Source organism: Mugil cephalus, chromosome 21 (assembly GCF_022458985.1).
Source record: "Mugil cephalus isolate CIBA_MC_2020 chromosome 21, CIBA_Mcephalus_1.1, whole genome shotgun sequence".
Taxonomy (NCBI): Eukaryota; Metazoa; Chordata; class Actinopteri; order Mugiliformes; family Mugilidae; genus Mugil; species Mugil cephalus.
The window spans coordinates 5,080,897-5,095,004 of NC_061790.1; the positions used below are offsets into that span (position 1 = coordinate 5,080,897).

General features: G+C 40.2%; 1 protein-coding gene across 2 annotated transcripts; it reads left to right on the forward strand.

Moving 5' to 3' along the window:
* The first annotated feature begins 1,555 nt into the window (after positions 1–1,555).
* On the forward strand, positions 1,556–8,473 carry opn8c (opsin 8, group member c). Of its 2 annotated transcripts, XM_047574007.1 has the most exons (5): positions 1,556–1,677; positions 3,116–3,409; positions 4,351–4,682; positions 6,909–6,997; positions 7,088–8,473. In XM_047574007.1, exons 1-5 carry the CDS (start codon positions 1,575–1,577, stop codon positions 7,416–7,418), a joined length of 1,149 nt encoding a protein of 382 aa, XP_047429963.1. In that variant the 5' UTR covers positions 1,556–1,574; the 3' UTR covers positions 7,419–8,473. The 2 variants fall into 2 exon arrangements, with proteins under 2 accessions (XP_047429963.1, XP_047429962.1); XM_047574006.1 differs by having other exon boundaries at positions 6,909–8,473.
* Positions 8,474–14,108: the final 5,635 nt, after the last annotated feature.

The following is a 14,108-nucleotide window of genomic DNA, read 5'->3' on the forward strand; positions in this document are numbered from 1 at the left end:
ATCAGTATGACTCACAGGCAGCGATATTAAAAGTAAACACAGTAGCTACAGTCGTGTGACAGAAAAACAATTCAAGCGCCACACTCGGAGCTGTCACTACGACTGCAGACAAAATAAAGAGACAGATATACAGGGCGTTAAAAGTGGAATATACTGGATTAAAAGTCATGAATAAAAATGGTTAGTACTAAATTACACAGTTATGGACTTAGAGAGATTATTTATTTATTTTGACTTTACCCAGTTGTACCAAAATTCACTTGAGAAAATTGACACATTCTTACATACTACATATACTATGGCTTTGTATCTTTTATATAACAATTATCTCAACACTATTTGTATATATATTGTCTTTAAAAAACAATAGAAATCGTACCTATAAAAAAACAAACATACAAACAAAAAACGCTGTGTATTGTTTGGTTTCCTCGAAAATAGTTCACAGAAAAAAAACACACGTGCATAATTTATCCTATTGATATAACAGCCTATAATAAATAATAATATGCCTGGATGTGATTATAACAAGTGATAACATCTGGGATTGAAAAACTATCAACTTCGTGATAAAGGCTGCAGTTCCTCTAATGGCCACTAGATGCTAGCTCCAAAGGTGAGTTCACGTTCACCCTCACAGCAAAAATAAACTAGCCTCATGCTCCACATTTGACGGTTCTTTATCTAACCAGTTGGATCAGAGGATGAAGATATCTAGGGTATGCTGGGGTCAAAAGTTTCTACAGTAGACTTGGTCACAGGAAAAAGACAAAGCTGGAGACAATGCTCTGCTAGCTATGCTAACTGATGTTAGCCGTCAGTGAAATAACAAAACAAAAAAAAGAGCTAGTGAAAGTTCTTTCAAATGTCTCTCCTCCATAGTTAATGCTAGTCTACCAGCATTCAGTTAGCTATCCGTGATCTGTTTCACTTCTCACAATCTTGCATTCCTTTCTCTTCTTCCTCTTTCTTTTTCTTTCTTGTTTTATACTCAGTCAGAAAACTTTTTCCACACCTAGTTTGGTGTGGTACGCGAAATGACTGAATGTGCAGAGTTGCATCATTGTTACCGTCCAGGAAAACTTCCTCCACTGCAGTGGTTTAAAGTTAGTGCAGTGCCCCCTACAGGCCTGGGGGGAACACGCATTTGATGCCCTCGTCTAAAATGGCAACGACCCTGCTGCCACTTTGAGCTTCAAAACAGTAAATGGTTAACAACGTCAACTAAAAAGTGATAAGTATGTCAACAATGTGTTCACATCTTGTTTCTGCTAAAAATAGAAAATAGTGGGAAAAGTAATGAGAAGATTTAAAAAAATAAATAAATAAAAAAATCCTCATTGGTTGCTCTCACCAGGTGAGAGAGCCGTCAGTGAGATGTGTCCACGCCTCGTGGACCAGTGGGTCCTCTCCTCGGATAAACATGGAGCTTGGCGTTACCATGGCGACACATCTGCCTGCATATAAGGAAAGTGTCGGACCACGCGCTGACATCTCATTTTGACGGACACATCGGGTTTTTTTTTTTTTTTTTTTTACTCGCTCCGAACCGAGGACTGCTATTTCTATTTCCAATGCCTCTGAACTCCTCCGAGGACAACCTGACCGTCTCTGCCTTCACGTCCAAACTCAGCCCGGCTGCTGACAGATGCGTGGGACTGGCCATCCTTTCCGTCGGTATGCGCATCTACTCTTCATTTAAACACAGACACAATTTCTGCTTCTTTTATAGCATTTTATTGACTGAAAGACCCACAATAATCAAAATCGTACTTGACGTTTCATCAAAAACAATACTTTTATTTATTTTTATTATTAAGTGTAACCAGTTTCTAAAACACTTATATCTGATGCATATTTAAATGTATTGCTTTGTTCACGTGAAGGGCTTATATCAGATTAGTTGCAGTTGTGAACTAATTATGTTTTGCAGCAACCTTTTTTTTTTTTATTATAACTATAAGGCAGATAAATATACGGTTGATTTTGTTAACAAATGCGAAATCTTATCATAATTAAAACGTATATACCTTTGACTAGTAGTGTATATGTTCTTCTTTTTGTCTTTTATTGCTTTTTTTCACATTCGGTGATCGTTGCAGCTGTGCATTAGTTATGTTTTGTGTGCACGTGCAAGATAATACACCAGTTATACCTCATTTTCTTATTGCTATAAGGCAGATAAATATACAGTTATTTTTTGTAATGCAAAATCTTATCTAAAAAAATATATACCTCATATATATATGTATATATATATATATATATCTTATCTTGCACTAGATGGTGGTTCTTGTAACCTTATAAGTCAGTGTAGTTCAAGCTAATATTTCCTGGTGTAGAAAGATGTAGAAAGCCCTTGTGTATTGTTGTGACCATCCATCATTACTTGGTTGTTTTTGGTGTTGATAACCCCAGAGTGGTGGCTGGCAAGGCTGGAAAAGCCGAAGAAAGCTAAGTCGGTGTCTATTTGTTTAAAATTTCAGGAAGAGAGGAAACCACGTTCTAGGCTTGTGTAGCTGGGAATGAGGATCTCTCATTTTTTGATAGCACATGGTAGCATTCTCTTTTTACCTAATTTGTCCTTGAGGTGGGAGTAGCTACGTGAAGGCAGTTACTAGATGTGATCATGCTGTGACTCTCCTTTGTTGTTGTTGTTAATTTGGATTTTAAGGAAGTGATTATTTTGTTTGGGTGTCAACAGCTCTCTTTGGCATGGATTATTTGTGGCTGTGGTGACCTTGTGGAAGTGATCCTTTTGGTTGTTGCCTGTCGAGCTCGGTTTTGTGCCAGTCACGTGTTTGGATTTGCCTTCGGTGTAGAAATGTTGTGTAATCCTCATGTGTGTAAGTCAGATACTGGAGGATCTGGCGTCGTCGCCGTTTGAAGGACCAGGTATTATATCCAGCTTCGTCCCTGCTTGCCTTGGAGTAACACTACACATGGTTCATGGGCTTAATTGTCTTAATCAGCCACACTTGACAGTGTACAGATACAAGGGCATGACTTGAGATGTGCAATAAGATGCCACTCTTCACACCTTGAGTCCATAACACCAGCACTTAAGATCTAATTGTACATATAATGTGTGAGCATCCTCCTCTCCTCCATGTAGTTCTGCTCTCCATTGTGGGTAATGGGCTGGTGCTGGTGATCTGCTACCGGAGGAGGAAGAAGATGGTGGGCTCGGAGCTTCTGTGCGTCAACCTGGCCGTGGTCGACTTCCTCAGCTGCGTCTGCTTCTACCCGCTCTCCATCCTGTCCTCCTTTCACCACGCATGGCTGGGGGAAAACGTCACGTGCATTTACTACGGCCTCGGCTGCTACATCTTCGGCCTGTGCGGCATGTTCACCATCGCCGCCATCAGCGTCTTGCGCTACCTGAAGACCTGCTGCAGCCTGGCTTACGGTGGGGGCAGGCGCTGGTGATACCTGGAGAAGAGTTTAGGGGCAGCTGATCCTTGTGACGCTGCATCTTCTGTGTACAGATACAGTGAAAAACACTTGGGGGGGGGGGGGGGAAATAAACGTGACACAATTCAAGATTTTATTCAGTTAACCCAGTATACAGGTCGAATGCTCTATTATTTGCAGTCATGTAGTCAGAAATTGCACAAACCCCTCACGTTTGTGACCATTTTCAGAATGAGCTGGTAATTAAAGTGTGACGACCTGCATTAGAGATGTTAACAGCTTTGTCTTAAATTCTGTTTTTAAAAGGCAGCCAGCCACTTTAGCTTAGCTTATCATAAAGACTGGAAACAGGATGAATCGGGTTAGCCTTGCTCCGTTCTTTGTTCAGAAGAAAGTTTCACTCCAGCACATATATGGATTTGAACGAGCTGCCGTGGTTCCACAGTGGTTGGATTAAGATGCAGTAACATTTATTATTTGAAAGAATCCTGGTGAAGAGGAATGAAGAGATGAAAGAGGTCAAATCCATCCACCTATAAAGAGATTTGCTCTTCATCAATCATCTTTTTGCAGTTGGCAGTCGGTTGCTAGTGGACGTCACAGCCTCTGGTTGCCTAGGGAACCGTCTTGCACATTTCCCGCCCGGGATATTTCCAAGTGCGGAACATAAAAGCAGAACATAAAAATACTGCTAATGTATGGATGGTTGCTGCCACCGCTCTCCTTCCCCCCCCCCCAGTGAGTGAGGCTAGCAGTTTCCCACTGTTTCCAGCTTTTACGCTAAGCTAAGCTAATGGGCTGCCAGTTTCATTTAATTGACAAGCTTCAGAGGATAAAAGCTCCCAGCTAGAAAGTCAATAAGAAACGTGTCAAACTGTTCCTTGACGTATTTGCAGAGACACGATATACCATCTCTAATTCGCTTCTTCTTCGCAGCGGTGTGGCTGAATGAAGCTAACATCCGACTGGTGTGCTGTGCCATCTGGGTGGTGGCTACAGTGTGGTCCTGCTTCCCTCTGTTCGGCTGGGGCGAGTACGTCCCTGAGCCCTACGGACTCTCCTGCACCATCGCCTGGAGGGGTTACCACACCTCAGCCAAGGACGCCTTCTACGTCATCTGCTCGTTCGCCTGCTTCACGCTGGTCCCCGTCCTCCTCATTGTGGTGTCGCAGTGTCGGATCCTCCACAAGGTGTCCCACTTCTCTTACTCGCTGTCGGCAAGAGGCATCCGCAACAACCTGCGTCACACCGAGAAGCGGCTCTCCATGGTGAGCTTCGGGTTTTAGCTTTGGCTCCTTTAAGACGTGCCTTGATGCGAGCCTTAAAAAAAGCGCTGGGTAAAGTTCCATTTTTAGCTCATGTAGCCAGACGTGCACCTAATTTTAACCATCAAAGAAAGAACTGATGTGATGCTAGTGGAAGTTATTTCAATCAAGTCCTGACCTGAGGACTGATCAGCAGTTACCGGAAATGTTTAGTTGCTGTTACTGCTCAACGAGAGGGTCACACCAGACGCTGAACAACATGCGTGGATGCTTTTAAGCAGCACTGTATGTTTAAATGGTCATGCAAAAGACTTGTAACATAATTAAGGAGTTTTGTCAGGTCTACTACTGTCATTGAAAGATTGGCACTAGTGATGAGTAGATGAGGTTTGTGAAGCCTTGCAGCACATTACCCAAACTGTAGTAATACTGTGTTGCTCAGTACTGACACCTGTTGGATCTTAAACGTCATTGGAGGCAACCTAATTGAAAGACTCAACTGACAAAACTAATTCCATTACCTAGTATATACAATAATATCATTTAAGTTATTGTGTTTTATATTGTATATTTTGTTATTGTACATCTTAATCTAAGTTTAAAATATCTTTGATATTTTTAAAATACACAGTCAGTAAATAATGTGCCACAACATGAAAATGTTGTGAATGTGATGTTGCAAGTACTTGTCTCTGAGGGAAGTTGTATAAATTGTTCTTTTTATTATTAAAAAAAAAAAAATCCCATATCTTGGCATTCAGGTGATTATGTTTTTTTGATGCAAATTCTCCAGTTTTTACCAACAAATAGAAATGAAAGCTACACACAGACTGTAACAGTTGTGTCGCGGATTTTACATCTGCCCCCTACACACCATCTACTTGACCTCTCTCCTTTCTCTGTTGCAATGATTTCAGTGACAGTAACAGTGCTCTTCAGCATTTAATTTGAATAAAAAGAGAGAGAACTAATTACACTGTTGAGACGTTTTCATAACTAACTGATTATCCTGCGTCCAGATATGTTGACTGCTGAGGTCGTACATCTTTTTACTCTCTGTAGAAGTGTCTGCATTATTTTTCTCCCCCCCCATTCATTCTGTCATTCAGCTGTACCTCCCTCCGTGTGTTCATTTTGAAAGCTCAGGCAATTGTTGTTCTCATCTAAGCTTTCAAAGAAAACGTGCTTTGTCACATCGTTTGATGCTGTTTTAAACAAAGGATGAGGATGATAGCGTTGTGACACAGTGGTTAGCCTTGCAGCCTTATTTGAGCTGTGCACAAACAACACTGTTGGCAAAAAAAGGGAATCTTTTTCAAGGATAGGAATTAGGGGGATTAGGAGTGATACCTGGTTACCATAGCTCTACAGTTACCAATGTGTGTAACAATGTTTTGCTGTTGAAAGATAACTTGACTTTTAAACGTCCACCGCTGAACACAAACAGGTCAGTGACATTTTCTGTCCAAGCTTCATTGAGACCAACTCCAGGGATTATTTCCAATGGTGCATTTTTTTTTCTCAGTATGGTTTAATACTAATCCAGCTGCTTCTGGAAACCAGTGATGTTCGACACCACAGATTTCCTTTCCGATCAGATGCTGAGTAAATTTCAGACTGGTATCGGCGAAACTGATCCGATGCCGATACTTTGTGTAAATACCCTAATATGTAAAAAACGTAGTGTATTTCAAATCATAGCTTCATAAAGAACACAAGATATCAGAGTAATTTATTTATTTTAAAATCTGAAGTATATTGAGGTAGTATATTAATTTGGCTCCAAGCTGCAAATGATTCACGATAAAGCGTATAACTGCAACCAGAATGTATTTTAATAAATGGCTGAAATAACTAAAAAATAACTGTCAGTGCTGCGTATCGCGACCACATTGAATATTGTCTAAGTAATGTGTGCAAACAGAGTAAACGATTTTGTCTGTGTCGCCATAGAAACAAAAGAATGGCGCTGATTATGAGGTCAGACACTTAGAAAGCTTTAAACAGAATAAAATGACCTCATGTCCTGTTTATATTCACATGACTGTTGGAGATTAGTCAACAGAAGATGTTTTAAGCTGCTTGACCACATGACCACTGATTTGTTTTTCTAAAAGAGGACCGTTACCAAGGAAATGTGCCGCTCATGTTACTAGGGTTCATCAGCAAAATTGATTCATCAAGTTCTTGAGTTCCTAAACTACAAACTTATCACCTTTTCTCTTCCAGATGTTCTTCTGCATCAGCTTGGGTTTCGTGATCGCCTGGGCCCCCTACGCCGTCGTGTCCTTCCTCTTCATTTTCCACAAGGGGAACAGGTACATGGCCCCCGAGGGTTTCGTTTTTCCTGCCCTCTTCGCCAAAAGCTCCCACATCTACAACCCGTTCATCTACTTCTACTTCAACAGAACTTTCCAGCGGGAGTTTCGCAGCCTGGTTCTGGCATTCTACCACAAGCTGGGGGCAAACCGGGTCGGGGTCCGCTCTACCTCGGGTCACCAGCCCCAGCACCCCATCCACATCCAGCTCCGGGAGCGAGGCTGCGGCCAGAAGAAGACGTTTGGTTTGTCTGGGGACAGAAATCACGGCAAGATCAAGAACAAGGGCAGAGATACGCACACCAGTAGCAACTGTGTCCACGGTCGGATGGTGTACGTCTGCTGGGGGTCCACGTCGAAGAACGGGCCCAACATCCTGGACCGCAGACCAACCAAGACCCCCCTGCCTGTCTCTTTATGAGCTCAGACTTCATGAAGGACTTAGACACTAATCAGAGTTTACATCTGTACATCTGGGTTGGATGCACATCTGTAGCACATTTTATAGTCAGCCTTGCAAACGGATGCAACCGTACCTCATTTTGTATACACTCGCCACATCTCTGAGGATGTTGCAGCAAAGGCACAGCTAAGTGGAAGCAAACGTTCACTGATGTTGTCGTTATTATTATTAACTTGGGATTTAGTCGATCTGGCTGCGTTACTCTGGAGACGGCTGAACCGATCCACTGATCCATCCTCAATCAGATCCAAACAGCTGTTACACTCAGTGTCATGAAATATCATTACAACTGAAATCTCACAAACGTGGTTATACGACCACATCAAGTGACCTTTCATAAGTCATACACATCAGTGTTAATAAACCAACATTGTGAATACTAGCTTGTAAAATGCAGCAAAATTATATTGTGGTAAATACTGTATTTTATGGTTTGATTTTTTTTTCCATGTTGACTCTGGTTGTTATCACTGATTAAGAAATAAATGGGAATATCTATTGTTCCCTTTGTGCTATTCTTTCTCAGTGAAGGTCCTTGTTATTGTGTCTCCATGTTAATATTTGTAATGTTTAGGTTGGGTTATAATGACAGTATATTGTATTGACAGACATAGATCTGTATATACTGTACTTTTCTGTCTTTTGCTTAATTTTGAATTTGTTTACTTGTGTTTGTTTTATTCATTGGTTTTGATGCCTGTTTTATTATTTCTTTTACAGTACGAAATTAGTTTTTATATGTCTAACTAAACAGACATTTAAGCTGTGAATTTGTTCTCATGTAACAGGCCTCAAAGAAACCAAGCATTTTTATATTGAAGCGGAAATGCAAAAATGAAAATGTATGGAAATGTAAAAAGACAAGACTAAAGTTTGGGATAAAACACAGACGAAATACTACATAAATAAACATGTTTTGTAACGAATAATATAAAAACTAAAATGGGTAGTTAGGAAAGCAGATTAAATGTCTGTAATGTATTTTTTGATAGCAAATAAATGCACTTATTGAATTGTTCATTTATTTTTATGAAGCACTTGACCCCCACTTGACGCACAGCTGGGGGTCAAAAAGTTTAGTTTAGTTGTGACTGAGAAGGGAAAGTGAACAACCAGAAAGACCAGCAGCAGACTGGTCTACATGACCATGAGTTAAATCAATAAATAAGGAACAGCAGCTTTTAGAGTTTGTGTGCGTGTAAATCTGAGTTATTTGCCAGGCTCAAAGTGAGAGAAAGAAACCCAAACAAAGACAAAGACAAAGTCATGTCCAAACCTCTATTTATTGGTAGTAGTGGTCCTCTAGGAGCCCAGAGCTTTGAGTCACTGAATGTCCTTATTTCTACTGTTGTATCATTTATTTTATTCATTTATTTATTTATTGCAAACCCTTTTTTCCTGTCTTTAAATGAATGTTGCATTAGTTTCAATAGTTTCATGTTTTGTTTTCTAGCAAGACAAAATTTATTATTACACAGGATGGGATGTTAAATCCCTTGTGCCAAGATCCGAGGCAAAACACATTTAGATGCCCAGTTCAACTGGACCAGCAAGCTAGCAGTCAGCTAGCAGCTAACAACCAAGAAGAAGACACCAGCTAACTAGCCTAGCCAACAGCAGTAGGCAAGAAGTGATGGGATATGCATCTACATGTTAACCAACATTTCTCCTTTGTGCAAAGATTCGGGGCAAAACACATTTAGAAGCCCTGTCCAACTGGAAAAAATAAATAAATAAATAAAACAAACAAAAAATAAAAATAAAAAAAACGACCAGCAGGCTAGCAGTCAGCTAGCAGCTAACAACCAAAAAGAAGACACCAGCTAACTAGCCTAGCCAACAGCGGTAAGAAGTGATGGGATATGCAACATGTCAACCAACATTTCTCCTTTGTACCAATATTCGGGGCAAAACACATTTAGAAGCCCTGTCTATCTGAAAACAACAACAACAAATAAATAAATAAATATAAATAAGAAAACGACCAGCAGGCTAGCAGTCAGCTAGCAGTTAGCAACTAACACGACACCAGCTAACTAGCCTAGCCAACCGTCGACACAGACGAAACAATAAAGTCAGATTCATTTTAAATTCGATTTTTTATTCATGGTTCATTAGCCTCAATATCCTCCATATTTTTAATCAGTCTGCTTGTCTGCTGATTTAAGAGCCGCATCAGAATCTGAATTACTTTATTAATCCCAAGGGGAAATTACTTTTCATTACAGCAGCTCCTGCTCAAAGGGTTCAGAACAAAAAGCAATGTAGGCAACGAGAATATGTAAGAATAAGTAGGAAATTAGACACGCATCAATGTAAAAAAGTAGAGTTTTTGCTCTGTAATAATATAGAATACAGAGACTACAGAGCGCCACAGGAAATCATTCCTGCCTGTGGCCATCAACCTGTACAACTCCTCACTCTGGGTGTGCACAACCCATATTTATACATTACATATTTGTACTGATACTGTGCAATAACTCATGTCCACTTCATTTTCATATACTTGTACATATTTCCTTATATTTTATTGGACTCTGGACTCACCATGTGCAATAATTTCTGTGCAATTTCCCGCTGTGCAATACCACATATTCAGTGTTATTATAGAGCAACAACTCAGAACACAGGTTCACTTACGCTTGTACATATTGTTATATATATTTCTCTTCTTACTACACTATTTACTTACTTATTCTCATTGCCTACATTGCTCTTTGTTCTTAACACTGGTACACTTTGGGTAGCAGCTGCTGTAACGAAAAGTAATTTCCCATTGGGATCAATAAAGTAATTCTGATTCTGATTGCACGGCAGGAAATTATTGCACATAGTGAGTCCGGAGGCCAATAAGGATATAAAGAAATCAATGGATATAAAAACAAGAAAATATATTTTTTTATTCTAGCAGAGCTCATTTTATTCCAGATATAAGCTGTTGATGGGTGGCAGAATAATTTGCATTCACTTATTAACCCCTCCTTCACTTATTTCAACTCACTTATTTCCATCAATCTATCTATTCACCCACCCACCCACCTTGACCTCTGCTGATTTCGCTGCTCTCCAACAGTCTCACATGACTTCCTCTTTTTGCTCTAGTCATAATTGCCACATGAGCCACGTGGTTGTCAGACAACGACCAGCTGGTGATTGCGGTGACGTCAGAGATGGAGGCCAGAAATGAAGCTGAAAAGGGTAAAGCAATGAACATACATGCAGTACGCACAGTGAAGTCCAAACTTTGAGCAGCTTAAAAGACTAAATGATTACTTCACCATCTCATACTGTTTTACTTTATTTATAATATGATTTGTTCCAATAAAATGTATAGAAAATAAAGAAAACAAAAATGTGCTGATATCCCTAGCAGCTAATTCAGAAACGTGAGCTGTGAACAGAATAATAGACATGATCCATTTGCAGACCTTCAAATCCGGCTTTTCATCCTCAAATGTTCATGCACGAACGCATGAGAGATGAAACGGGACAAAGACATTTTCATTTCAGCCGATAAGATAAAAGTCCTGGTAATAGACACTTGGGTCAGACTGTTTCCAACGAAAGGTCATCAAAGATGTGCAGCTCGATGTTTTACCGGCCTTTGTGCATGTGCTGCTGATGATGTAACCTCTCCACAATGGTCTGCATTGATGAGCGAAGCCACAAAGCAACCTCAGTGTCCCCCCCCCACCCACCCATCCACCCAACCACCGCCACCACCTCAACCATCATCCATCATCCAGATCAGCGGAGAAACGTAATTGCAGATTGTTGTATGAACTCAGAACTTCATCAGGACGTTCAGCATGGCGACAAACACTCACTAAAATCCTGCAGAAAGCAAAGAAAGAGCAGCAGTAATGCATCTAAGTGTTAGTGACGATCAACAGAGGTGTAGCAGCCTGATTACGTTTTTCCTTGCCAGTCAACACACAGATCCATTAAAGAAAACACTTGTGAAACGGGTCAAAATGAAACAGCGCGTAATACTGAGTGCATTCATAAAATAAGCGGTAGGGCTAACCACTGCCAACAAAACAGCCAAGATCAAACCAGGAAGCGAAAACAGAGGCCTCTGCTGAATTGGCTCCACGCTGAGCTTTTGATGACTGCGTGGAAACCATTAACTTTCTCCAGACGGAACTAAATGGAGTCCTCCAGGACCAGGGCCAGCTCAAAATGTGGATGGCAAGTGCTGTTTGTTTGTGTGAGCGTCTCCCCCTGCTGACAAGTTAGCGCCAAAGTTTGCACGTTCGGTCCAGATCAGGTCAGGAGGAAATGAAGACCTCGAATTTCCCCTTAGACAGAAATGTCTCCGTGACGTACAGTAGAAAGACTATAGCTTCCTCCATCTGTGTAAGTACTACAATACAGTTAGATTTTATTTAGATTATATGTCAAAAATAAAAACATTTGTTATATTTATTTTTATTTAAATTATTATCCATATCAGTGCTTTTCCCATCCATATTATTAGTATTTACCTTTATATTTATTTTTATTTGCATATACTATAGTATTTTTATTTATTCTATTTATTTTATTATTTATACTATTATTATTATTATTATTATTATTATTATTATTATTATGATTATTATCATTTTTAGCTTACACCTATTTTTCTTTTTACTTATGGGTTTCATGAGTGTTTTTTTTTATTAGATTTTATCATTTATTATGTGCACCTGAGCTATTGTGACCAAGGAATTTCCCTTGTGGATCAATAAAGCCTGAATTAAAATTTGGTTTAGAAAAAGAAACGTGAACCTCGGCAAAGAACCCCTGTGAGTTTCTTCCTGACACACTTTTCACATATAATTCATCGATACTATTTGTGCAGCTTCTAGTTTGGCTCATTGTTAGCCTGCTATTCATGACGCAAATCTCAAGGAGTAATTGTCCATACCTGCGTGGGGCCTCTTGCTCCGCACTGTAAAAGAAAAGCAGGGTCTTTGTAATCAAACTAAGCGTACGTTTCATAATGATTGTGCCAGTTCAGATAAAGGGAGGGTACACGGGATATATTGTCCAGTTCCTAATGGTCCTAATTATCCTGTATTTGTCCTCTGACATTAAAAAAAAGTCATATATGATCCCGTCGTCACCATGGCAACTACAGCACACGTGCCGCCAGCTCCTGGTGCTGAGCCGCTGGCGTGTAACACCAGAAAAAGGACAACGTTGAGCAACTTTTTTCAAACCGTATTTCATCTTCTGGTGAATATAATAAAAAGAAGTGTGAAGAACCGCTCCGAGCTGCGGGACCGAATCTAAATGTCACCTTCCCCTTTTCTCCTGAGGTGTTTTGTTTCACTTTCTAGACGTATAGACAGAAAAGGGAAGATGTTTTAGAGGTTTGGGCCATACAGCAGGTACGGTAATTCATACAAACTTTGTAGTTTGACCAACATGTTTGTCTGCTTGTCTGAAAGTTGGAAAACTATAAATCATCTAAATAATCATCTTAACAGCAATTTGAGAGTGGATTAGCTGGAGAGCTCGTTAATAAAACGAGCGCAGGTTGTTAATATGTTGTTAAATCTGTCCTGGAAACTTGTCTGTGACTGTAGTCATGGTATCCAAAAAGAAACAAACACGCAAACAAACAAAAAACACTGTTGACATGTCCTAGAAACCTTTAGGGGCTGACACGGGGGAAGCAAGCTGCTCATCACGTCTAGCGGTTACATTTTGCTGTTGCGTAACGGTGCGGTGGTCGTGCACTTCGGTATTTGTGGTGCGGTTACGACAGGGGGCATTAGAGGATGATTGCACCAAAACTGCAGAGGTGAGTGAGGAGGTCGAGGTTGGATGGATGGGCCAACAAACAAAGCAGGCAACAAGATAATTGCTTTTAGATTGTTTCGTGAAAATGTGATGTCAAAGTTCATATTTTAAAGTTAAAAAAAAAAAAAACAAAACAAAAGAAAAAAGACAAAAGCTAGAACATAGATGGAACACAGGCAGTTTTTAAGGTCAGGGGTCCACCTACAACTGAAGGACTTAGAGGATAACAGTGTCCACATTTTAGCCAAACAACGGATGGTTTGAAAGAGGTTTAAAGGAAGCCAACTATTTCCGACTGGAAAACCTCTCTCTGAGCAGGGAAGGGGGGCTGAGACACAAGCCACAGAGAGCTTCGTCCCTTAGGTCTGGAGAGACCCTGGACATTATTGGGTCTTTAACGAACCAATAACTGGGTAAAAACAAGTTGATCTGAGCAGATTCCTGTAACTGCAGGTGAGTATCTGGTCGTCAATAGATCCTGGTTCAGATGTTCATCCTAATAAAAAAAAAAAACTAAACTCCTTTAGATCTGAAGAGACCCCAAACAAGTCTTTGTTTTAGCATTGATTTTGACTTTCTTCACATCTGCCCTAGTAGTTAATCTGTGGCACATCTTCTATATCAATCGGTATCAAAAGGACAAGAAATATCTGGTTGTTTAGTTTGTGTGAGAAGCAGGACAGGAGGCGTGTCCACGGCTCGAGTGTGATTGGCCAGGCTCAATCAGACGTCTTTTATTTTATCATATTTATCATATTCTTTTTTTTTTTCGTTTTTATTTTCTTTAATGCAACGTGCAACTTCACTTTTTGGAAAACATACGCACTCCTCACCTGTTGAGACAAATGCCGCTTT

Excerpts from the sequence above, each read along its gene's own strand:
- opn8c (XM_047574006.1), top strand. The coding sequence starts at position 1,575 with ATGCCTCTGAACTCCTCCGAGGACAACCTGACCGTCTCTGCCTTCACG. Across the intron at positions 3,410-4,350 it reads CTGCTGCAGCCTGGCTTACG|CGGTGTGGCTGAATGAAGCT; the intron begins GTGGGGGCAGGC and ends TCTTCTTCGCAG. Across the intron at positions 4,683-6,908 it reads CCGAGAAGCGGCTCTCCATG|ATGTTCTTCTGCATCAGCTT; the intron begins GTGAGCTTCGGG and ends TTTCTCTTCCAG.